Genomic DNA, 24,928 nt, shown 5'->3' with positions numbered 1-24,928 from the left:
TATTCCTAGGCTGAATCTGGGAGCCAGCCTTGACGACCAGCCCCCCGCAGTCAAGGTCGTCAGGCACGATGTCCAAAAAGTTTCTAAAGCTGACGTTTCGAGCGTTAGCTCTTCGTCAGAGCGAAACCAAGTGTTGTTACGGCTGAAGATCCTCTCTGAACATAGGCTGTAGGGTTGTAAAACACGTCCAGTTCGGCATGTGGCCGCGAAAGGGAGAGCAGAGGATACGTGGAACAAACGACAAATCGTCCCTCTTAATCAAATGCAAACCGAGGCGAACTAGAGCCGTAGCTATTGATGTAACCTCAAGACAAAACAGAATTATTTCACGGGCGAAACATATCAACTAGCGTAAAAATTAATTTAACTCGCTGCGAAAAAAAATATTTGAACTCTTTGAAAAACAAAAAAAAAAAAGAAATTCGGAAAAATGTCGAGCGGGCAAGCTGGGTGAAGCAGCAAGGAATAAAGAATCATGATGAAAATTCTTAGCGCCTTAAAAAAAACAAACACCAATTATCAATTGCGAACAAGTTATTACATAATTGTCTTTGCTCGTGGCTTTCAAGTCTTTTGCTTAGCTTAGTTATTGTTTCTTCGTAGCGTTTGTTATCTTTGTTAATTAGTTATATATTTCGAGCAATAATTTTTCCCGATGCGATGAAGTAGTTGTAACAGAGTGTTAGAGTGTGTTTTTTCCGAAGGATCTCAATATTAGTATTTTCTGGTGTTTCGTCCGACCTCTGTTACCCTGTGTAAACTGTATTCTATGAGATTTTCTTTTTTCATGATTTTTCTTTGTTTGGATCACTATTTGTTTCACTGTTAATGTTTCCATTGGCGTTTAAGCAATTGTAAGTCATCTTCGAATACATTAAAACTCGTTTCAATTCCCGACTTTCAACTAACCTCGCCTTGTCATTTCTATTTCCTATGTTACTAAATTTTTTCTTTTTTTCTCTCCCCAGTAACTTTCAATCAAATGGCAGTTTTTTTAGCAACAGCCGAAATCTAATTCTTACATGTATCATTTGAAATGAATTAGCACGTTAAGACAACTGGCCTATCTTTCTTTCTTTCTTTTTTTTTTTTCTTTTTGCCTTTTTTTTGGTGAGGGCGGTGGAAGAGGAAGGAGCCAAGATAGCCATAATAGCACGTTTTTAAATATTGTTAAATATGCCTGCAATAAAAGGAGGAAACTATTGATGAAAAACATTTCCATAAATGTATATTTTCAATAACAGAGTTTAGTAAATCTGACTTTTCAGCAAAAATTCTTTAAGCAAAATGCGAAAAGAAAAAATGAAGCGGAGCTTGACAACATAATGAATCTTTCCTTCAAAGAGGGCTATCTGAATGGGGAGCACATTGTGATCGAAGTTCTTGTTAATATTATTGTTCGAGCACTCAGTATGGCATGTTTTAGACTGTCCATTGTAAGTTCGTTTTTCGGTAATGTCATTACATCAAGGTGCAACGATTTGTTTTTTTTCCACAAGCCTTTTTTTTTTTCTCGAATGACACGGTCACGCCATATACCGACTTGGTTTGTACCTTTCCTCGAGGATTGACGGTTAGGCCTTCGTGGACACCTTTATCAAGATGAAGTAAATAGAAATCGTCATCCAGAATACTGCTTTCGGCTATCCTCCCATTATCATATAACGAGAAATTGCGACCCCGTAAACTACTACGCAGGTGTGCCAGCCATTGCCCATCTACACGCAAGTATCCGCCGTCGACGTTATTCAATTTTAGGATGAAAGAAGAAAGTGACTTACTCTTCGCCAAACCTTCACCCAGGCCTTTCCCCCAGTCTCCACCCAGGTATCCGTGTTCACCGTTGACTGTTAGGGTGAAAGTAGCTAATGACTTACTCTCCGCCAAACGTTCACCCAGGCCTTTCCCCCAGTCTCCATCCAGGTATCCGTGTTCACCGGTGACTGTTAGGTTGAAAGCAGTTAATGACTTACTCTCCGCCAAACCTTCACCCAGGCCTTTCCCCCAGTCTCCACGCAGGTATCCGTCTTTACTGTTGACTGTTAGGGTGAAAGCAGTTAATGACTTACTCCCCGCCAAACCTTCAGCCAGGCCTTTCCCCCAGTCTCCACCCAGGCATCTGTGTTTACTGTTGATTGTTAGGGTGAAAGCAGTTAATGACTTACTCTCCGCCAAACGTTTACCCAGGCCTTTCCCCCAGTCTCCATCCAGATATCCGTCTTTACCGTTGACTGTTAGGGTGAAAGCAGTCAGTGACTTACTCTTCGCCAAACCTTCACCCAGGCCTTTCCCCCAGTCTCCACCCAGGTATCCGTGTTCACCGTTGACTGTTAGGGTGAAAGCAGTTACTGACTTACTCTCCACCAAACCTTCACCCAGGCCTTTCCCCCAGTCTCCGTCCAGGTATCCGTGTTCACCGTTGACTGTTAGGGTGAAAGCAGTTAATGACTTACTCTTCGCCAAACCTTTACCCAGGCCTTTCACCCAGTATCCACCCAGGTATCCGTGTTCACCGTTGACTGTTAGGGTGAAAGCAGTTAATGACTTACTCTCCGCCAAACGTTTACCCAGGCCTTTCCCCCAGTCTCCATCCAGGTATCTGTCTTTACTGTTGATTGTTAGGGTGAAAGCAGTTAATGACTTACTCTCCGCCAAACATTTACCCAGGCCTTTCACCCAGTCTCCATCCAGGTATCCGTCTTTAATGTTGATTGTTAGGGTGAAAGCAGTTAATGACTTACTCTCCGCCAAACGTTTACCCAGGCCTTTCCCCCAGTCTCCATCCAGGTATCCGTCTTTACTGTTGATTGTTAGGGTGAAAGCAGTTAATGACTTACTCTCCGCCAAACCTTCACCCAGGCCTTTCCCCCAGTCTCCAACCAGGTATCCGTCTTTAATGTTGATTGTTAGGGTGAAAGCAGTTAATGACACACTCTCCGCCAAACCTTTACCCAGGCCTTTCCCCCAGTCTCCACGCAGGTATCCGTATTCACCGTTGACTGTTAGGGTGAAAGCAGTTAATGACTTACTCTCCGCCAAACGTTTACCCAGGCCTTTCCCCCAGTCTCCAACCAGGTATCCGTGTTCACCGTTGACTGTTAGGGTGAAAGCAGTTAATGACTTACTCTCCGCCAAACCTTCACCCAGGCATTTCCCCCAGTCTCCACGCAGGTATCCGTCTTTACTGTTGACTGTTAGGGTGAAAGCAGTTAATGACTTACTCTCCGCCAAACCTTCAGCCAGGCCTTTCCCCCAGTCTCCACCCAGGCATCTGTGTTTACTGTTGATTGTTAGGGTGAAAGCAGTTAATGACTTACTCTCCGCCAAACGTTTACCCAGGCCTTTCCCCCAGTCTCCAACCAGGTATTCGTGTTCACCGTTGACTGTTAGGTTGAAAGCAGTTAATGACTTACTCTCCGCCAAACCTTCACCCAGGCCTTTTCCCCAGTCTCCACGCAGGTATCCGTCTTTACTGTTGACTGTTAGGGTGAAAGCAGTTAATGACTTACTCTCCGCCAAACCTTCAGCCAGGCCTTTCCCCCAGTCTCCACCCAGGTATCTGTGTTTACTGTTGATTTTTAGGGTGAAAGCAGTTAATGACTCACTCTCCGCCAAACCTTCACCCAGGCCTTTCCCCCAGTCTCCACGCAGGTATCCGTGTTCACCGTTGGTTGTTAGGGTGAAAGCAGTTAATGACTTTCTCTCCGCCAAACGTTTACCCAGGCCTTTCCCCCAGTCTCCATCCAGGTATCCGTGTTCACCGTTGACTGTTAGGTTGAAAGCAGTTAATGACTTACTCTCCGCCAAACCTTCACCCAGGCATTTCCCCCAGTCTCCACGCAGGTATCCGTGTTCACCGTCGGTTGTTAGGGTGAAAGCAGTTAATGACTTTCTCTCCGCCAAACGTTTACCCAGGCCATTTTCCCATACTACATCCAGGTATTCGTCTTTGTTGTCGATTGTTAGAGTGAATGCAATTGGTGACGTGCTACCCACCAAACCTTCACTGAGGCGTTTTCTCAAGCATCTAATTTCAGAAAGCCTGCGAGCCTCGCCGTCGTGCAAACCAATTTTCTGTTTTCGTGATATCCGCTTACAACCATATGGATAGATGGATGAAGTTTCGACATAAACCTCGTTTTGGGTGTCTCTACTTCCTTTGCTGACTTTGTGGAAGGTTTTGGAAGGGGGATGTGCTGTAACCGAGGGAAGTTCATTTTCCCTCTTTATCCTTTCTTGAAGTAAGAGGTGCTTGTCAATGCAGACCACATTACCTCCATCGTCCTCATGTAAGTGTTCTTCATATAACTTTTCCTTTCTTACGCTACCGTAATAAGTCACGTTGACGTTTGGGGATGGGTGATTCGCTTTATCGTTTACAAGGCAAGGATCCTCAGACCGGCGTTTATTCAGAGGCAAATACTTTCCCTGGTTATAATGATTTAGCCAAGTCACCATTAAGTGCGCCCCTGGTGTCCTACAAGGAAATATAAAATGTATTTATTGACTGAGTGGAGGTTTCCCGGACAGGAAAGTACTCGGCGCAGCGCAGCGAGGCCCAGACTTCAGGACCCAGTGAAGTAGGGTATGTTCAATCCGAGAGAAATTAATTCCGTTGTAATATCAAAAAGGCTATTACCTTGTTTTGCTAACTTTGAATCATTACGTTTGAGCCTTTAAATTGAATCCCCTAATCACGAATTTAAACAAAGTTTTATATCTCATAAATGTACCGATGCACTAGCTTACTAACGTTTTCTCTCAATGGTTACTTAAGTTCCTCTTAATTGGTTGGTGGTGAGGTTTTTCCTGTTTTTGTTTTGTTTCCTTTAATTTGTTCTTTTTAAAGACAACTTTCTTGCCGAGCACCAGACAGGTTGTATGACTTCTAAGAGGTTAGAAGTGAAAAAAGGATCGATGCCAAAAGTTACTTATCTAATGCCAAAAGTTTCAAGCAGATGAACCAAGCGACCAGTCATGTGTTTAAATTAGAATTCTTCGAATATTCCGAGAGAGTTTGTTCCTGCGACGATTGTACCTATATACTTCATGAGCGAACGGTGGTACCTGCGTCACTGAATCACGCGAGATGTTTGCCTATGGCCTGTATTGCGTGGAGATACACCAAGTCCTAATTTCAAAATTGCGATGTTTGGGGTTATTTATGATGACTAACCTCAACGAGATGCCATCAAATATGGCGATGAAAGGTAGCCTTTCCACTGGAGCATAGACCCAACACTGATGCATTATGATATACAACCAAGTAGGACAACATTTCGGCTGGCACTTGCCTTGCACTTGCGGCAGCATCTGCCATGAAGAAATGTATCGTTCATATGCCTACTGCGTGTCATTGTGGTTTCTATATCTTACATCTCAAGACATGATTGAGAGATTCTTTCGCCTTCTTCACGGCTCATAAAAGGAAAAATCCGTCAAATAACAATCAATCTATTTTAAGAGCCAATTTGTAGTGTAGAAAAATGCAATGCAATGCAACGGTGCAAGCTTTGGTTGCTTCTTGTTAAATGCGATCAACACTTCAGTTCCCACGAAAAAAAACTTTCAGTTTTAAGGGCTTGTATTTCTTGACGAGACATATGATGAGATATCGGTTGATTAGTATTTGCTGTAAGTAATACATATCAAAGCCAACGAAATCCTTAATCTCACTGAAAACCACAAACATACCTTTGCATTGTATGTAGGAAGAGGAGTTGGGCCGATTTCTGGGCTCATTTGCTCTAACAATAAAAGAACAATAACTCAAATTAAATAACTCGTTGTATGTTTCAATAAACTTATCAAATTAAGAAATAATTTACGAAAAAAATGCACGATTAGAATCGTGTTATATAAGCCTAAGAACAACTCAGAACCTCACCAAAAACCGAATCATAAAACTTCAGGTAAACCCGAAGCAGGCAGTACCTGATAGTATTCGCATTTCTTGTAACCTATTTTGGACATCAAACAAACTGCTGCAGTATCGCTGCCACTGCCAGTGCTGGGTTGACAACTCGTATCTGCAATCATCGAAATGCACTTTTCGAGGCAAAACATCACTGTTGTCTGCAACCTCAAAACCGAAAAGAAAAGAGACTTTAGAGCTGACTGTACATTTACCTGCGCCTTACGTACAATGTTTTCACGAGAAAGTGTATGGTCAGTACACTGGTCGTTTATCTCTTGGCAGACAGCCTTTTACAGTAAAAGGGTTTGAACCCAAGGGTAACATCTGAAGTGTATTCTGATCGTCCCTTCCTGAGAAGGACTGTTTCGATATTAGTGACTGATGTTTCGACAACCTGAGCGGAAGTCATCATCAGAGTCAAGTGAAGTGTTTTTGTCAGTTGAGTGTTAGAAGTCCGGTACGTATAATTCCAGTGCGGAATAAAAACACTTGACTGACAGCTTGAAACAAGAGTAATTTTAAAAAGCTGAAATTCCCTTCACTTTTAAGAGAGAAAAAGTAATGAAATGACGAGTTGTTACGCTTGTTTGACACTTACATATACAAACAAAATATTCCTCGCAGGACGGCACAGACAAGTCAACACCCATAAATCGGAAGAAGTACAATGTTTTGTTAACCCTTGAGTCGAATTCTTTTGAACAGCTAGCCCTGGATTTTCCCACGTTGTTAGGAGTCCTAGAAAAAAAAATAATAATGATAATAAAAACCAAAGTTCAGGAGTTTGGCAAATATAAGGCCGATCAATTGCTTCATTTCATAGCGGAAATGATTCCCCCCTTAGTTAACTCAGCCTGAATTATTACACATACGATCAGTTCCTCACCTCTTTTTGATTGTATACGAAGAAGGTCTTCAGTGCAGCCAAAGGAGGCTCCCATCATAACAGCTTGGGTTTCCTGATTAAATTTTTCTACAAACTGTCCACCTTCAGCTGCGAACTTCCGACTGTGTAACCAGCTGTATTTCATGTATTTAAACAGGAGGCACCACTTTTCATACTCCGTGATTATACGATATTGAATACTTTCCTGCTCTGGGCCCAGGAAAAACGAAGTATCACATCGATTGAGACTTCTCAGGTGTTTCAAGCCGGACGCTTCACGAATGAAGCTATCTTGGAAGAGGGAGAGTTGCCATCCTTCTAAGGTCGGTAACACAAATTTCTTGGACACCGTAGAATTTACTTTTACTCTCTTAAAATGTCCAGTCTCACAAAAATACATCAGACTTTGACTCACAGCTGCCTTCTTGATTCCAAATTCCTGATCTTCATATGCCGATGCAATTTCGCTGAGCTCATCTGTTTGGTAATTCATTTCTATTTCGGAAAAAAAGACGATGGGCTACATTAACTACAGCCATGACTACATCTGTTGACAATCAAACACTTATGTTCCGTGAGGGGGTTTTAATATAAATAAAGATAAAATTTTCCCAATAAAATAGAAAGAAGGAGAAAATCTGCGGTGAAAAAATATCAGTTTAAGACAGAAAACATTATTACAGGGTACCTTTAGAAGTCGCCCAAGGAATATTATCTTCAGACTCGGAGCTTCCACTCTCGCAAGATTCGTTGGAAGAGGTGTCTATGTCTCCTAAATAACCAGTGTCCTTTACAACATTAATCTCAAGATGATTGCTCTCTTCTTCAGTGTTGAGGCCTGTTTGGTAAAAAAGTAAAAAATTAAAAGAAACCAGTAATACGTTACTGCTTATCCTTGTTACTGCTTACACCCTCCTCTACGATCCTAATGGTCGGCGGTTACTTTGGCATGAACATAATTTCACAACTTGTGAGCTGTATACATATGCAAAAACGTAATCTAGCTCAGCAGCACTAATGTTGTTCACTCACCAGGCTGCTTTTGTGCTTCCTCTGCAGCTCTCACGAGCTCAGACCAATCGATTGTCTGGGGGTAGTTTAGGGCTTCACTAGCCTCTTTGGAAAATCTAGGCAGCAAAAATGTGTTTTAATTCATAGGAACTAAAGAAACACGCTATAATTAAAAAGAAAAGGTAATGTGTCTGATAACCTTAAGGTAGCCGCCATGTTAGATCATTTTATTAACGCACTTCTTGCGCCTGTCAACCTGAGTGACAAAAAACTCACTGCAACAGTCTAACGGCTGATATCAACCCCTCGGATCTCTGTTAGAAGTAAAAGTGAATATATTATTGTATATTATGACTGTATCTCAGCACGCTGAATAATCCCAATCTTTTTGCAAGCTTAATCGTATTTAAATCACTTCATTCCAAAGTCAAGTGCAAATGAGTACCTGCTAGTTATCTCCTCAAGAAAAGTAGCTGTCTTCTCGTGCCCATACTCCCTGGCAATAGCTTCGGGAAGAGCTGAGCTGTCTTTGTAACGGTCATAAACTACTCTTCCGGCGGACGAGTTGAAGATCATTTCAATGAATTGTTGACCACCAATTTCTGCTGCAGCGTAAACTAAGACGCATAGCATCTGCACAGGTTCTGTGGAACCTAAATAAAAGAGGGTATCTACAATCATGGGCCAGAAACAGTCATCGAATGAATTCCCCAAACTAAGAGCACCGCCTGGCAATAACAGCTAAGTGCTAAATTTCATCCAATCTTCTGCTAACACTTCTAATAAAGTCAAAATCCGGTGTGAAACCAAAATGTTAAAATTGTTTTCACAGAGGTATAAAATCTTTCTTAAGATGAATATTAAGTATGACAATGCCATACGTTTGGAAGGATGTTGATTGCTTTAACGTTTCATATTTTCAGAAATTGAAGGGTATGTACGTGTATGATCCATCAAATATTTTTTCTAACGCGCGATTGGTCTAAACGCAACACCTGACTGAATATCCCCCAATTAAACTTCAAACCTTACGTCTACTACGATTAGCCATTGTTTCAGATTTATTCGAGAAGGGAGAGGGTTAGGTGGTTGTTACAGAAGAAGGGAAATCTTTTTTTGTTGTTCACTAGGTCGTAACTGAAAACACTCAAAAGAAAACATCCCACGCTGTATACAGTTATGTACCAATATTTTTCCTTGAACTTAATCTGTTCCTCGAAGCTTTCAGTTTTCTTCGAGCTTCGCTCGCAAAAAATCTGTTCGCATCTTGGAACAAATAGTTTCTGCGGGCAAATATCTGTGCATATTTTCGCGTCCTAGAGAGGCTATCGTCTATTTGTAACCCAAACATTCATATCTCGAACAATATATCTCAGCCACAGACATTATCAAAATTACAAAAATTGATTGATAGATTGATAGTAAGATTAATTGTGAGATTGATTCAAGATTCAAGTCCTGCAGAATTCTCGACTTTTCTTAAAAAAGAAAAGGCAATCATTTAGGATGTCTGCCTTGATTTGGGTCAATTGGTTTTCATGAAAATTAGAGGTATTCAATGAAGCACCACTCACCAAAAATTCCAGAGTTTTGTGCTTCAGCGGCACTGACTGTTGTAGTGTTACTGTTCCTCAACTTCTCAGAAAGATATTGAAAAATATCCGCCTGTAACACCGGGTCACTAGTTATCCGTTGAAGAATTTCTTTTCTTTCATTGTAGTACTCAATTTCCGTTTCGCCTAGCTTGGTACCATCTGCTCGTCGTAAAAATACTCTAACCACTCCTGCTTCTTTGGAAGCTATGATGAAGAAAAAAGCAAATTAATGACTATCATGATCAAAATAGCTCCAGTAGAGCCAAAAAGAGTATACAGTGTATGTCCCAGTATAGAAGAGGGTATGGAGTTCCATACTTTAGGTCCTTGGAAAAGTATAGAAAACTTTTTCTGCATTGGTGCTGCGGTGGTGAGATCAGTAGAGGAGTCGTAGAACTCTGCGTTTTCTCGTTCAGTTGTGATGGATTTGATTGGCAGGTCGAGAATTTTGGCAAAAACAAAATAGTAACAGATTATTGTGATAAGATACTTGGAGGAGCTAACCTGTAGGAAATAATTATTTTAAATGTCTAGCATTTTTTCATTTCTTAAAGATAAGTTTACTAGGTGCTCTCTAATGAGCCTTAGAAATTAATCGAGCAACACACTTTTGAAGTTAATAAATTATTCGTATATTTGCGACATAAGCTGAGGCCCAGATTAAACTACAGAATGTGATATATTGCGAAATTACTGCGTAATATAACGAGCAGAGAGAGTTTTTAGGCTAATAATAGCTAGCTACATATAGGAACCCAATAGAATTGGCTATTGTCTTTCACAAATAAGATCTTTGCGTGTTTGCCATGTTGAGTGTTAATCTATATAAACTCCTAAAAATTTTGCTTTATCTGCTAGCTCTACAACATGATTATCTACAATTAGTTAGTTTATTTGAAGTATAGACGTTTTTGCTTAGGCCTAAAGATAATAGCTTGCAGCCAGGCAGACACATTCAGAAGTTCAGAATTTAATTCGCTCATAGGAACATTTGGTCCTATGCCTACCCGGACGATCAGACTACATAATCCAACAAAATATTCCACCCCTCCCCGCGAGTTCCAACCATTCATTGTATAGGCAGTAAGAATCAACATACGTGGAATTTTCTTTCCAACAAGGGAGTCTCCGCCGCACCTCTCAACTTCAACAGTGTCTAGATTCTCGAAGATAGCTAATGCAGACTGCACATTCCCGGGAAGCGCTCGACCAAACGAAAAACGACAGAATTTACCACCCTGGAAAACAGAAATCTGTGGCATTACGAAAACTAAATCGTTCAGGATGATCACCATACCATGTAGAGCTAGACAAATTAATCCATTTCAATACAGCCAGAATTTCCTTCACAGCGCAAAAACTACTAAGTAGTTTAAACTGATTATTTCTCTATTCATTTCTATGTTTATAGGGTTTCACAGTAGAATAACCTCACTATGGCTGGTTTCCATACAAAAATTCCAATACAATTATAGCAATATAACATGCATATGACAGAAAGCTACCTGAATAAGCATTTCAATCACATACGGTTTGCTCTGAAACAATAAAAAAATACCTCACTACGATAATTTTTTTACACCCTTACCTGTAGAGGAACTCTTTCCGGCTCGACACTCAGGTGAGAGTACTCATCTTCATGTGGCGACAGATCATCTGCGGAACATTAACGAGATTTTAAAAAGAATCATGGACATACAATTTCTACAAATTCCCACTAGTTCGTTTGTTGCCTTATCTGAAATTATAGTTCATCACCGATCGTTACAGATAAAAAAATGTCAGTATAATTTCAAATTAACCACAAGCTGTGCCCTCGGCCAATTGGAAATCATTCATCTGATTACTTTCTGAACTGTACTCCACTTAGTCCTAGTAACGACTAGTTATAGATATATAAATTTGTAAGGATTTATGAGGGTGATTTGAGTAACTTTCCACACAAAGCTGCAAGCATGGTTTACAGCCCCTTACCTAAGGACAAAATGTGATCAAGTCCAGAAATACCACTAGTAGTATAGTGATTATCGGCTGAGCTGTCAGACATCTATTAAAAGAAACAATGTAAGATCATGTAATGACAGGCATAAAAACTCTGATCAACATTTAAAACAACCATCTTGCTATACTTAGACGATAAAATAACACTTTTAATTTAAATGCTATTGCCTTCTGATTCTTGACATTCAACACTATTAAAAGAAACCCTATAAGGCTTTTGTACATAATGCTTTTGCTTCCCCACTCAAATGCTCCCCTTAATGCTCCTCTTTTCCCTACAAAAATGTTAAGTCTCCTCTAAATAAGTCTCTACCATTAGTTTAGTAGATAAATTTATCTCATTTATGTCTTCATTGAAGTGAAATATTACCGCAGATGAATTCAACAAGGATCCTTGAAAAGAGAATTGATGATCTTGGATTTCTGAAGTTCCTGCAAGAGAAATATTCTTACTTTTGCTTTTCTTTTACTTACAAACTTATGTTTTGTTTATCTATCATTTTCATCTCTTCATGATTAACAATCTTCTATGTAGAAGGGCAATTATGTTAAGCGCTTTAAAAGTAAAAAGGCACTCAATGTGGAAATGCTCTTATCAATGCATTTAACATTTCTCAAATCGAAGGAAGGAAGGAAAGTGCTCATCTTCATGTGGCAACAGATCATCTGTAGAACATCAGTGAGATTTTAAAAAGAATCATGGACGTACAGCTTCTGTAAATTCCCACTAGTTCGTTCTCTAAAATTATAACACATCACTGATCGTTCCAAATAAAAAATTTTAGTGTAATTTCAAATTAAACTCACGCTAATTTAAAATCATTCACCCGATCACTTCCTGAATTGTACTCCACTTAGTCCTATTAAGGACTACTTATAGAAGTAAATGTGTAAGAATTTATAAGGATGATTTGAGTAACTTTCCACACAAAGCTGCAAGCATGGTTTACAGCCTCTTACCAACGGAAAAGTTGTGACCAAGTCCAGAAATACTACTAGTTGTACTTTGATTATCGGCTAAGCTGTCAGACATCTATTAAAAGAAACAATGTAAGGTTATGTAATGATAGGCGTGAAAACACTAATCAACATTTAAAACACCCATCTTGCTATACTTAGACGATAAAAGACCACTTTTAATTTAAATACTAATGCCTTTTCATTCTTTACATTCAACACTATAAAAAAAACCCCTTTAAGTTTTTGTCTATAATGCTTTTGCTTCCCCCACTTAAATGCTCCCTGTAATGCTCCTTTTTTCCCCTCAAAAATGCTAAGTCTCTCCTAAATAAGTCTCTACAATGCTCGGATATTGCTCATTATACAGATACTTTTATTTTATTCATTCCAAAATTTTAACATAGTGTTTAAATGTGAAATAAAAGTATAAATGAATAAATGGAATGACAACATGGCTGCCTTTTTGTTAGCCTTTAGTTTTTGAAACCTAAAAGCGCTGACCTTTACATATTCTCTGCTCAGCTGCAATGCAGCAGCAACTGTGACATTTGAAATTTGTGCGAATTTCAAGTTCTGTTTATTTTCTTTGGTTATAATTTTTGTTATCATCTTCTCCAAATAAAAAAATTTTTCCTGGCGAATTCCAGGATTTAATATTCCTCTATTACAAGACTATTATTTCACTTTTTCTATATTTATATTTTAGCTCAAGAGATACATCCTACAGCCTAATCTGTGCATCGCATCGATCGCATAATGAGTTCGCGAGAGACGAAAACAGCATGAACAAAACCGTTAAGATGTTCTTTGCGACCAACCAAAAATCTGTAGTGTTCAAAATTTCGATTAATTTCAATAAAATATTTATACAGACTACAAAATCCTGAATTCAGTGAGCAGCTGAATTTTTCGATATCAAAAGGGATGTAATAAATGGTTGATAATTAAATGACAAGGTTGTTAATGAAATGAAAAGGTAATCATTTTTAAAGTAAAATCTGGGGTACCTCTATGTCCAGAAGAGCAATGAAGTCCAGCATTGGAGAGTCATTCCAGGGATACATGTTATTCTGATCCATGAATGCTGGACTTGATTCACTCGAGGTTGGTTGGTTGATGTTTAAAGAAGCCACTGCATTAAAATCATGGAAAAGTATTATTTTAAGTTTATCTACACGATAACATGTCCACAAAAACATCTTGTTTTGTTGATCTACCAATCGCAAGACATGCATACACCAATGTTTATAATGGGAGATGTAGCCCCACCTGCAGCAGTTATGTTTAACATCTAACTTTTCTTCAATATAAATGATATAAACGGTTTTCTTTCAGTTTGATTTTCGGCGCACCACATGCAACATAAATCCTCCCTGCGTCACACATTCACACCAGAAGCTTTTCAAAGAAAGGTATAACACCCTCTCCTACTATTAATGCACCTACAGAACGTTTCGCACATGCACATCAGTCTCATCATTCTGCCAACTTACAGAGAGCAGAAGCTGCACCTTTCATAGAAATGCACCTGGCAAATATGAGTCATAATATCTTTCCGCTTTAATTCAACAGAATTAGTTGACATACCTGTGTGGTCGTTATCATCTGCCATTTGAGAGTTCCCAGAATCTGTCATACCCTGCAATGATCAGAAAGAAAACTAGCTGGTGCCAAGCTCCGAAGTGGCGAAGAAAAATGCTAGCAATGAGCGAAGTATTACGGATTTAATATTCCTCTATTGCGTGACTATTATTTCACTTTTTAATATTTATATTTTGGTTTGCGGAGTACATTCTACGGCCTAACATGAACATCGTATCGATCTCATAATTGGTGCGCGAGTGACGAAAACAACACGAATATAATGAAACTATTTAAGTGTTCTTTGCGAACAACAAAAAAATCTGCCGCGTTTAAAAGTTCGATTCTTCATGAGATGAGAATAAGATGAGAAGATCTTACTTTCCACAATTGTTCCACTTTTGTTTCCTGGTTTGAATCATCGTCTGCTTAAGATAAAAAATACATGCAATGTTTATCAAAGAAAATATTTAAAACCGTTTTCAAGAGGATTGCAAAAAGATAACATCTAAGTCCTTCGTGAGAAGGCGAACCAAGAACTTTCAGATTTAACAGTGAGATTCTTTACAAATGAGCAAGAGAAAAATTGATGCTGAGCTAAACCATACCCTAGGCTACTACAATAATTAATCTAATAAATTGCCGAGAAATACCAAAATCAATGTAGGTATCTTAATAGCCAAAAAGAAAAAATTGAGATTCAGATCTACCTGCAGGGGCTGCGTTTTGTAGTTCTGTTGTACTAAAATTTGGGGTGGATACCGATGTGTCCTGAGTATTATTGTAGTCTTGCTTTAAAAAGTCATTCCAGGGTTCCATGTTATTCTGAACCATGAATGTTACACTGGAATCACTCGAGCTGGGTCGGTTAGTGTTTGGAAAAGCCACTGCATTACAATCAATGGAAAGAAATTTCTTTGATGGGCATAATTAGCCAGTAATATATTCCAACGCAATACGAAAAGTTGCTGGAACTTAATACAAACACCTTTAGTTCTAATGAGCACGTTTTTAGTTACAGCTTACTATAGGCATAACATGATTTATGACAACAAAAAATGCTTTCAAAACATGTGATATTGACAAGTTTGTCAATATCACATGTAAGAACAGCCATTTCTATGTAAATCGTACAAGTCTACCTTTAAAAGTGAATTTTCATACATGGTAAATCTAATTTTGTGACACATTTATCAACATGATAACAGAAATACAAAAACTTTTTTTGTTGATCTACTATTTGTATTACACATAAAGTATTATAATTCTACATATAATGGGAGATGAAACCCCATTCTAGTCTACCTGCAGCTGTGAAGTTTTGTGGTTTTGCCATATCAACCATGGCTGTAGATGGCCCCGGAAAGAGGCTAAAATCTTGAATTGGATTATCATTGGGGGGTTGCGAAGTATTCTGAACCATGATTGTTGCACTTGTATCACTCAAGGTAAGTTGGTTCAAGCTCGACAAAGCTACTGAATAAAAAGAAACATGGGAATGGAAAATTGGCAAGTTCATAGTTGATGGACAGTCTAACCATTAATATATGACCCAAATATGGCAAGAACATATCACCTTAATAAAAAAACTGCAATAAAGTCCTCTTTTTTTAATAAATGCAGTCTTTAATTCAATATTGAACACGTTCTCAGCTACGTTATGTAAATGGTGTATGTTTAGATATTAAAATAAATTTTTACATATACTAAATGATCTACAGCAAGATAATATTTATCTGGATAATGAATGACATACTTGTATGATCAATTAAATCTTAACCCTTTTGCTCCCAGGAGTGACCGACAAGGAATTTCTCCTTACAACATTCATTAACATTCAAACAGAAAGGTAACTATAGGAAAGAAAATCATCAATGGGCAGATATTACTTCATTTCACACCAAATCCTCAGAACTAGAATGATAGGCGACATATGGGGAAATTGGCACAAAGGATTATTCCAATTGAGATCTTGGGAGTGAAAGGGTTAACGTACCGCTGTAACTAAAAAGTCTGATATAACCCAAGTTAGATTTACCTGAAGCTGCAATTTTTTTCGTTTTTTTCACACTAAAACTTGTGCTGGCCACTGATGGCCCCGGAGGAATCCTGCTCTCTCGAACTTGAAAGTCACTGCAGGGCTGCATGTTATACTGAGTAATGACTGTTGCACTTGTATCATTTAAAGTACACGTAAGTTGGTTCAATTGTTGGAAAGTCACTGCAATAAGAGCATGGCAAATAATTGTCAAGTTCGCTGGTGAAAATGACATTGTGCCCCACTAATTATTTTCCAAAACAAAATAAATCAACTATGGAACAGTTTCCTCTTAAATTAGAGAGCTTCAATAAACCCTGATGTTTAAGTTTTTTGGTGTTGTCACAGGATAAAAACAGCTTTTCTATGTGCAGTTGATTGTGTTGGTCTACCAGTTGAAGTATATTTCCATGTATGGTTCTCATCCTTGCTCCAAATTTCCGAATTCAACGTGCAAACAGTGGACAAGGATAACCTGTAATACTGGAATAACCTATACTCGAGCCTACTTAAGCCCACCCAGCCAGGGCTTATCTCCTTTCCTTAGCATGAGGCAACAAGCAGTACTACGACTCCCCCTGGATGGGCTGCTAGTCCATCACAAGGTTCCCCCCACCCCAAGCATTTCATCATGCCTTCCTCACAGTGAACCAGTACCCATTTATTTGTACTCCTCAGGGTGCATGGAGAGAGGCGCTGTGAGAGTAAAGTGTCTTGCTAACTGAAAGAACACAACACATTAACCCCGCCCACTCTTGCATCTAGACCTCTTGACAAGGAGTCCAGTGCAGGCCACTGAATCTCTCGACAAATGGAATGTCCACAGCTAAATTCTCATTTTCCCAATGTTATGGTAATTAATCTACAAAGAGACTGAGATGTTACTCCATAATATATGTACATGTATCACATCTATACAAAAATAAGTTTAATCGCTTCATCTGACTAATCATTATACATAATGATTAACCTGATTTAGATCTACCTGCATCTGCCATGTTTTGTGTATTTATCAGATTACAATTTGTGCTGACTGCCGATGGCCAATTAAGAATGTTGCCTTCTTGCATTGGATAGTCATTTGGGGGTTGCAAAGTGTTCTGAACAATGACTGTTGTACTTGTATTACTCGAGGTAGGTTGATTCAAATTTGACAATGCCACTAAATTAAAAAAAAAACATGTGAAAGCAAAATTTTCAATTTCACAGACGTATAGGACCAAACTATGTTTTTCTGATACAAAGTTCACCTTCTGATAAACAGCCAATTTACCTGGTGCTGAGCTGTTGGTAGAATCATTGGTTTCGTGTGGTGATTCTTGTGGCATCTGAAATGCAAATAAAATAAATAATGCATTGATTTTACAATGCTGCTTTTAAATTTTAATACAATAATGATTTGCCTTGTGAATTCTGCCAAAATAAATTAATCCACAAAGTAAGTTATTAGATATCTGCACAAACACAAGCTGGTTGTGAAAATAATGTGCATTATGACATAGCTAGTATATTTGTGTAATCATGCAAATGAAATTGCATAAACAATTTTGCTTCATCATTATATGTTAATGAGCATTCTTATGAATATATGCATGACACCAGCAAATGAATGCCTCGAGATTTAAATTTAATTCTACACGATTAACGACGTTAACTGCAAAGTTCACATCCAGTTTCTTGGCCACGAGTGTTGAGATTTTCAAGTTGGTTTTTCCTTTCCATACTGATTGAAATAGACCTTCATGCGCTCTAAATGAAAAGTAAACTTATGGAGGTCTACTTGAAATTGGAAAGCAATGGACATTTAAGCCTACATGTATAAAGAGATGAAAACAGCTTTTGAGTGAACAATGTTACAATTCCCAAATGTACAATGAATTGTGGCTGGAAAATGAAACTGAATTTGCTGACTTTAGCAAGGCTTCGCCACTTTTCTTCAATGGCTCAAAAAACTAGAGTGTACAATAAACTAAGTTGTATTTCACCTCCGAATTCTCCGAAGTGCGCATGGCTCTTGGCCTGGGTGCCAGAGTGGTATTCTGAAATAGACTGCTTTTGATAGTGTCTGGAAAAAGCATAATTACAAACAATAATTAATACTATTATTAGTGTCATTATGATTGCCTCTATTTACAAACCCCTCTGCCTCATGGCTTATTAGTAAAACTGCATAAGAATCGGCCATGTCTTGTTTTGTGAAACAAATTTAAAATACTTTTATACACATCGGGATCCTACTTACGACGCACTAATTTATGCTAAGAAAGATACAGAAGACTGACGGCCATGGCGAAAAATGAGGACGCTTACGGAAAAGGCCCAAATTTAAAAAAAGTAAACCCACAAAAAGCCAAGAAATTGCGAACAAAAAGAAGGTATGGTAAACCGACACAGAAGAATATTATCGTAGTACAACACAAGAGCTGTCAGTATGAAGAGACCACTTGACGAGTGTCAACTCGAATAGGTTATATACACAAAGCACCATTTGATTGGAAAACCACAGACCGCAACTTTTCGATCCCGTGGAGCAAAGGTACAATAGAGGTAACAAATCAAGGAAATGCGAGAAAATCCACAGATTTATTGAGAACCTGTTGATTGATGGATAGATGGATCGGGTTACCGCGTTTATAAAGTTGTTGTCGCCCCATTCATAATTAATGATTATTCATTTGGAAGGGTAAAATCGTGCAATTCGTCTCACGCAGCTGTGTGCATGATAGTATTCACGAAAAAACACCTGTAAACTTCCAAATGAATCTTCACGATCTAAACTTGGTGAAACAAGGATAAGTCGCCACGTCAGGCGAAATCGTCCACAAGGCCTAGGAAAGGTGTTCTAGGTGTTTAGAGAACCCTCTTGACGCTGCATTAGAAAAGAGAACCCAGGAATCGACCCGGGGAAAATGAAAACTTTCTGACCGATCAAAAACGACACGATCAGAGGTATGGTGTTTTTTCTGTTTCTCATCTCATGAAGTCAGGTAAACAAAGTGGCCGAAAAAAATTGAGCGATATACTTCAGCCCCCTAATGTATGACACACAATTAAGAAAAACAAGATCAACAACAAGAGATGACGTATACCCTTGAGCCACTTTATATAGTGACAACACCAAAAGGCTGCTAAAATTTAGCGTGAGCTCCTACGACTATGAATCAAACACTCGAATAGGTCAGGAATCAAAACATACCGCAGAGCAAACTCTGTTCCGGAGCAGCAAATCACAATGGCAAGTCTAAGGATTTGTAAATCTAGCGAAAATGAGCCCCTGATGCTGGTATTGTCGCTGGACGAGTCAGGAAGAAAAATATCTCTACAAATATCTCTACGAAACAACTTATGCTCTGGGATCACAGAATCAATTAAAACGAAAGCACAATAAGACAAACTAAACAAAAATAAAAGTAGGTACGGAGAATAGCAAAAATAAAAGAGAAGGAGTTTTTAGCTTTTCTTTGGGCGAAAGGTTTTCTTTGGGTAGATCTGGAGCCAGGGCATCAACCACTGGTAAACTGACTTAGACTTACTAAGTGTCAGAATTGGGCATGACCTGCACCAACATAAACTTTAAGCTCGATTCGACAACAAACCAAATTTGGAAATTTATTTCATAGCGCAATGACTAACACCTGTAGAACTGATTGTCCATGCTTGCAGTACCTTAGGGTTTTGGGCATGTCAATCGTTATGTCAAATTCAGGTACATGCTGTATTTTGGCAAAAAAAAATTAATTCTTCCTCCTTTTTCAATACTTTGTGTAATTCCCCATATGTTTTCCAGATTTGGTAAATAGGATCACTCTTTTTCAATAATTCCAGACTCTAAACAAACGGATCAATGAGAATAGCAGAAGATCACATTCATTGATCCATCAACGACAACACTCTAGCAATTTCCCCCAATGTACCTGGGTGGAGAAATACACTGTGAGAGTTACATTTCTCTCTTAAAAAACACAACACAAAGACCTGGCCTAGGCTCGTGCCCGGATCTCTTGATCCAGAGTACAGCAGCTAGATTACCGCTCCAGGCCTCAAGAGGGGTTCCCCCCCCTTACTACTACATTATTAACCGTACCTGGTGGAGGGGAGTCTGGAAGTGAAGACCCATGGCAAAGAAGTGGGTCCGCAGACCGGAGTTTAAGACCCTCTGTCGCTGTTTCGTTTGAACAGGATTGTTGAGATGTTTCCATAACTTCTGCCTCTGCCTATAGACAAAATGATATATTATTTTATGTCTTAGGGTTATATTTAATGTATTAATAGTTTAAATCGTGGATATAAGTTTATTCATAGATACATATATATATACATTTTTATAAATATATATGTATTTTTTTCTTATGTATATTTTCAGTAGTTTTTAACTTTTATACTTAGTTCACGTCTCTACTGGAAACCAGCTCTTTATAAAGTTGATGATAGGCTAGCGTATTCAAATAAATTTGATCTACCTATCTATGTCTTTGTGCCCTAGGAACTGGTAGACCTGTGGAATACGGTGTTTAAAATAGTTCTTACTCCTTTTGTTGTCGTTTGTCATCAGTGTCACTCGCTCGTTATTTTGCACGAGTCCACTAGCTGGGAGCCTGGAGCGGGCGTTTAAATCACTAAGTTGTCGGTCTCTTAACAAGTACATTGAATCCTTCTGAAAATTCTATATTGACATTTCTTTTTTTACAATTCTCGTGAAAGTTTTTTTTTCGTTATCTGGAAAGAAAATGATGCCTGGTATTACCTCATCCTCCAAAATGTATAAAGCTGAGTTGCCCTGTGTGTTCCTCTTTATGGTCTTTCCATCCCAAATTCGAGATGTTGATATGCATCCGGCTGGGCGTGAGGTAAAAACTTTACAAGCATAACTAAAGAGGCAATTTATAGGAAAACATTCAAAGGCGACTGTCTTCATGTGGACAAAATATTTAGAGGATTGCAAATAATCATGTATGACCGGCTAATGAAAATAGAAATCAGCGGTTTCATTTCACATGTTTCCATTGAGTAGAGCTCTTTAGATTGCATTTATGTTTTTGTTTACTTAAGGGAATTCTCAGCTTTATCTGTGTAAATTTAACGTCTATATGCACGTAAATAGGAAGAAATTTAAAAGACATGGTTCTTTAGAGCATTGTCACATGAAACAAGAAAACAAAACATACAAGCTAAAGAGGCCTATTCCTGCACATTCTTGGGGAAATGTAATTTCGATTTTCCTTACCTCCTATTACGCAAGTAGGGAAATGTCTCCTCAAGCTTTTCCTTAACCATTTTCTCCGACATATTCCGATAAAATTCAACTCGCTTTTTATATTGTCCAAGAACGGAAGATTTTCGTATTTGTGCTATTTCACTTTGTGTCGGCATGCAACGTTCACCACCTTTCCATGTAAAATCACAGTTCCTTATCACAGTGACATTTACATAAAATGGCTTGGCATCTTTTCTCTTTTGTCTCGCACCACTTCCTACTTGCTCCATGCCCTAAAAATGACGAAGATTCATCAAATAGAACCCTCTGTAGCCCTACAGTAGTCCAATATCATTCTGTCACTTAGACCGAGCCTTTTTTTTAAAAAGCCACTGTATACTTTTTCAATCTCCTTTGCCAAAAAAGTCATATTCTGTAGTACACTGAGAGTTTTCACAAGTTAATAAATCTGCTTTAACACCGCCTACAACAACAACAACAACAACAACAAAAAAGTACGCGGAATCAGAGTAAAAGATATAGCGCGAACAACCGACTTCGCGCAAGAAAATCAAAACCAGTTGAAATGCAACCAAAAGGAAAACACAAATGGGAGTTAACATTTAATTGCAATTCAGCCCCTTTATATTCAAGGGTTTGACTACACAGATTTAAACATAAGTAGTGAATCTATGGATTCCGTTTAAAAGAAATAACATAAAACAAGTCAGTATAGCTAAAGAGTTTTTTATACGTCAGTCTTAAAATAATTCACACTGTCGTTTTTTTTTAAGCTCGTATGAATTTGCAGTTTGACAGTTATCTATATTGTGAGTTCGTTTTTTAAGTCTTTTTTTGGCAGTTCGTGTCATCACTTCAAGTTGAAGAAAAGGTTTAAACAAATGAACAACGGGGCGACTGAGTGTTACAGCAGAAATAATTTTTTTGGGTAATAAAACAAATGTCGCCTTGTCGATTGGTTTCAATGCATTTGTAAACAATTTTTTTGGTTCATATATATTTCAATAACGTCTTGTGGGTTAGTTTCGATTCATTTTATTTAGTAATTTTTTTAAAAAAGTTTTGCATCGGAATCCATTCATCTGTAAACCTAATGTAATGCTTTATCAGCCAATAAAGTAAATGAAAGCACTGTCATGCAAAATTGAATGACAAAATATAGTAACAAAGAGTTTGTGAAGAGCTGGTAATTCCAATGTTCTTTTAGGGCGATGGCTTTCACCAATCATAAAAGAAAAAGTATAGAAATACGAGGAATGATCACATCGTTGGATTTTTCTCAGATTTCAGGAGAAAGTATTTGAAGAAAATGACAAAACTCTTAAGTTTGTAAAACATGTTTCGACAGAAACTTCTGTCATCTTCAGTTAATTATTGTACAAAGCGTTGGAATAAGTAGAAAAATGCTAGTTATGATAAAAACATGAAAGTGTGAGAATTAAAAGGATAGTTTTCGATTAACATGGTGTAATTGTTGATTCAAAGAGGGTCGCTCTCTTCGAATATGAATAGCCTCTTTTATCTTTAGTTGAAAACCGGTAAGGCGTGATGCAAAACAAGAAAGTTATTTGCAGAACACAAAGCGCGACAATGTTCAGAATCTTGGAGATGTTTGAAAATGTAAGAGGCCCTGTTACTGGCTAAGTGCCCTGGGACATCATGAAAACTTTGGCTGAAAATTTTCATGGCTCTACAATTTCATTTTATCGCCGGTATGTTTTCATGTTGTCACTATTTATCATAATTAGCATTTTTCTACTTATTATAAATTCAACTTCCGATGCTTTGTACATTAATTAACTGAAGAGGAGAGAAGTTTCTGTTGAAACATGTTTTAAGAACTTAAAAGTTTTGTCGTTTTCTTCAAATTCTTGAATTGCCTGCTACTATTAAGACCCTTCAGAAGAAAATGTTATAAAAAAAATTATATGATGGTCAATTCGATTTGAGACTTGTCAACTTAGGCGTCGTGCTGCTCCATTCTCTGCCCTACGGCGTACAAAATTAAATTATAGAACATCTCTATTGAAAAGTGAGGTCAGGTGACTGTCGGGGATAACGTCATTTCACGCAACAGTTGCTAATTAGGAGTCTTAATGAGTCACGCAGGTTTAAGATTGTAAAATGTAAATATGTTTTGCCATTACATATTTTCCCGAAGAGAATACCTTTCAAAGCTCTCTGAAAAAAATCTAAATTAAGCTTCCCGGCCAAAACCTAATCTCTTTCCCATCTGTGTTCAAAAGGTTATCCTATCAGCCCCATGGAACGTCGTTTTCTAGTTGTTTTGGTTAAGTATTCAAATTTTTCAGACTAGTCTGATCGCCACACAAATCGGAATTTGTTTTCAAAATATGATGAGGGGTACGAGAGGAGCCGGGAGCTTTCTCCAAAAGTATAGAGAGTACATCTCATCCCCTTCCAAACCAACTTCCCTCATTCAGTGTTTCTTTGACCAAAAAGAAGAAGACGTTTAGCCAAACTTGTTGTGTTAAATCGCACGGTAATCTTCACTCGATAATTTTCAATCGAAGGTCTGTACTTTTAGAAATGAGAATATGTAATCCACTGCACGCTAGGAATTGAAAGTCGCTAAAGGTCTCGCAACTGCTTTGTCCACGAAGACGAGTTTTTAGGCAGCTACTTCGTGTGACACAAAACTGTTCACGTTACTAATCGAGTGTTGCTGCGATGCAGTATGCGAAATTGAATCAAAGAACAGAGCCAAGATGTACTCGGAAAAATATCTGATTCATTGAGAGTGCAGTTTATAACTCTTTTCATTTCATCTCGGCAATAATCACGTTTAGCAAATGAGCCTATGTTCCCAAATTTGATGTAAGCGGAAGTGAATTTGGCCTTCATCGCTGCTCAAAAAGTAGAAACTGTCGCAAAGAGAACAAACTCTTTAAGCATAGAGACATATCCTCTTACCTTTTAACTATAAAGAACCAGCGGGCGAAAGAAGTATACGACTCCTATCCTGTGTGCATGTCGTATGTGAAATAAGCAACTTTCCTCAATGGTTTGATTTTTGTAATCGTGTCTAAAGAGAGGTCAGGTGACTGTCAGAATTTTTAATTGTCATTTTGGATAATTTATGCGAAGGTAGAGGCCTGTTTACATGGAGGCGGGGGACCCCGGTATGTTAGGTAACCCGCTTGTTCATATAATCTCTTATGTTATCGTGATCACGTTTACAAGATAGGTGGGGCGACCCGCCCATGCGGGTTGCCCAGTCTGCCGGGTAGGGTAACCCTGTCAGCCGGGGCGACAATTTGCCATGTAAACCTCTCAAGGTGGGGTAACCCGCTTAGCCGGGATGGCGTTCATGTTACAAAAAGATCAAATGAGCAAAGCAATAGCGAGACACGAGTGTGTTAAAACTTTCTACATTTCATAGCCGTCTTATGCAGAGTTAAAACGTTAAAACACTATTTTCTACGTCCTCTTGGTAGTGAAACCTCAACGGTGATTTAGTCACGTTTTTACTTCAACCTCAACAACTACATTCATATCTTATGCCGAAGTGAAGACCTTGTATCGTCAGGAACGGTCAACGCATCGAGTTATTGGCGGAAATCTTAGAGGAAAATAAATTAAGTTTTTTCGACAGCGTTTTCCAAAGCGTCGCCGTAGTGACATCTTAACCTCCTTAATTACAGGTGTGATAACAACCTCGAGAAACTACACCCGCCTGGCACTCTGGGGTTGTAAGACTGTA

At 38.5% G+C, this 24,928-nt stretch overlaps 1 protein-coding gene across 1 annotated transcript; it reads right to left on the bottom strand.

Annotated features, from left to right (window-relative positions):
• Positions 1 to 1,204: 1,204 nt before the first annotated feature.
• Positions 1,205 to 24,254, bottom strand: LOC149037272 (uncharacterized). Its single transcript, XM_089187573.1, has 26 exons — positions 24,139 to 24,254; positions 21,214 to 21,476; positions 20,734 to 20,857; positions 20,074 to 20,203; positions 17,975 to 18,054; positions 17,263 to 17,317; positions 16,975 to 17,151; positions 15,990 to 16,172; positions 15,257 to 15,424; positions 14,662 to 14,838; positions 14,333 to 14,379; positions 13,958 to 14,009; positions 13,378 to 13,502; positions 11,384 to 11,456; positions 10,998 to 11,065; positions 10,509 to 10,647; positions 9,389 to 9,613; positions 8,260 to 8,467; positions 7,836 to 7,930; positions 7,492 to 7,641; positions 6,804 to 7,298; positions 6,516 to 6,655; positions 5,935 to 6,082; positions 5,695 to 5,747; positions 5,177 to 5,313; positions 1,205 to 4,477 (listed from the first exon to the last, which is right to left on the bottom strand). The coding sequence occupies exons 2-26, from the start codon at positions 21,471 to 21,473 to the stop codon at positions 1,462 to 1,464; spliced, it is 6,525 nt and encodes a 2,174-aa protein (XP_089043699.1). The 5' UTR covers positions 21,474 to 21,476; positions 24,139 to 24,254; the 3' UTR covers positions 1,205 to 1,461.
• Positions 24,255 to 24,928: the final 674 nt, after the last annotated feature.

Source organism: Pocillopora damicornis, chromosome 11, assembly GCF_964200805.1.
Source record: "Pocillopora damicornis chromosome 11, jaPocDami1.2, whole genome shotgun sequence".
Lineage (NCBI taxonomy): Eukaryota > Metazoa > Cnidaria > Anthozoa > Scleractinia > Pocilloporidae > Pocillopora > Pocillopora damicornis.
Note: the sequence above shows the minus strand (reverse complement) of the source record. Positions and strands in the feature narration are given on the sequence as shown.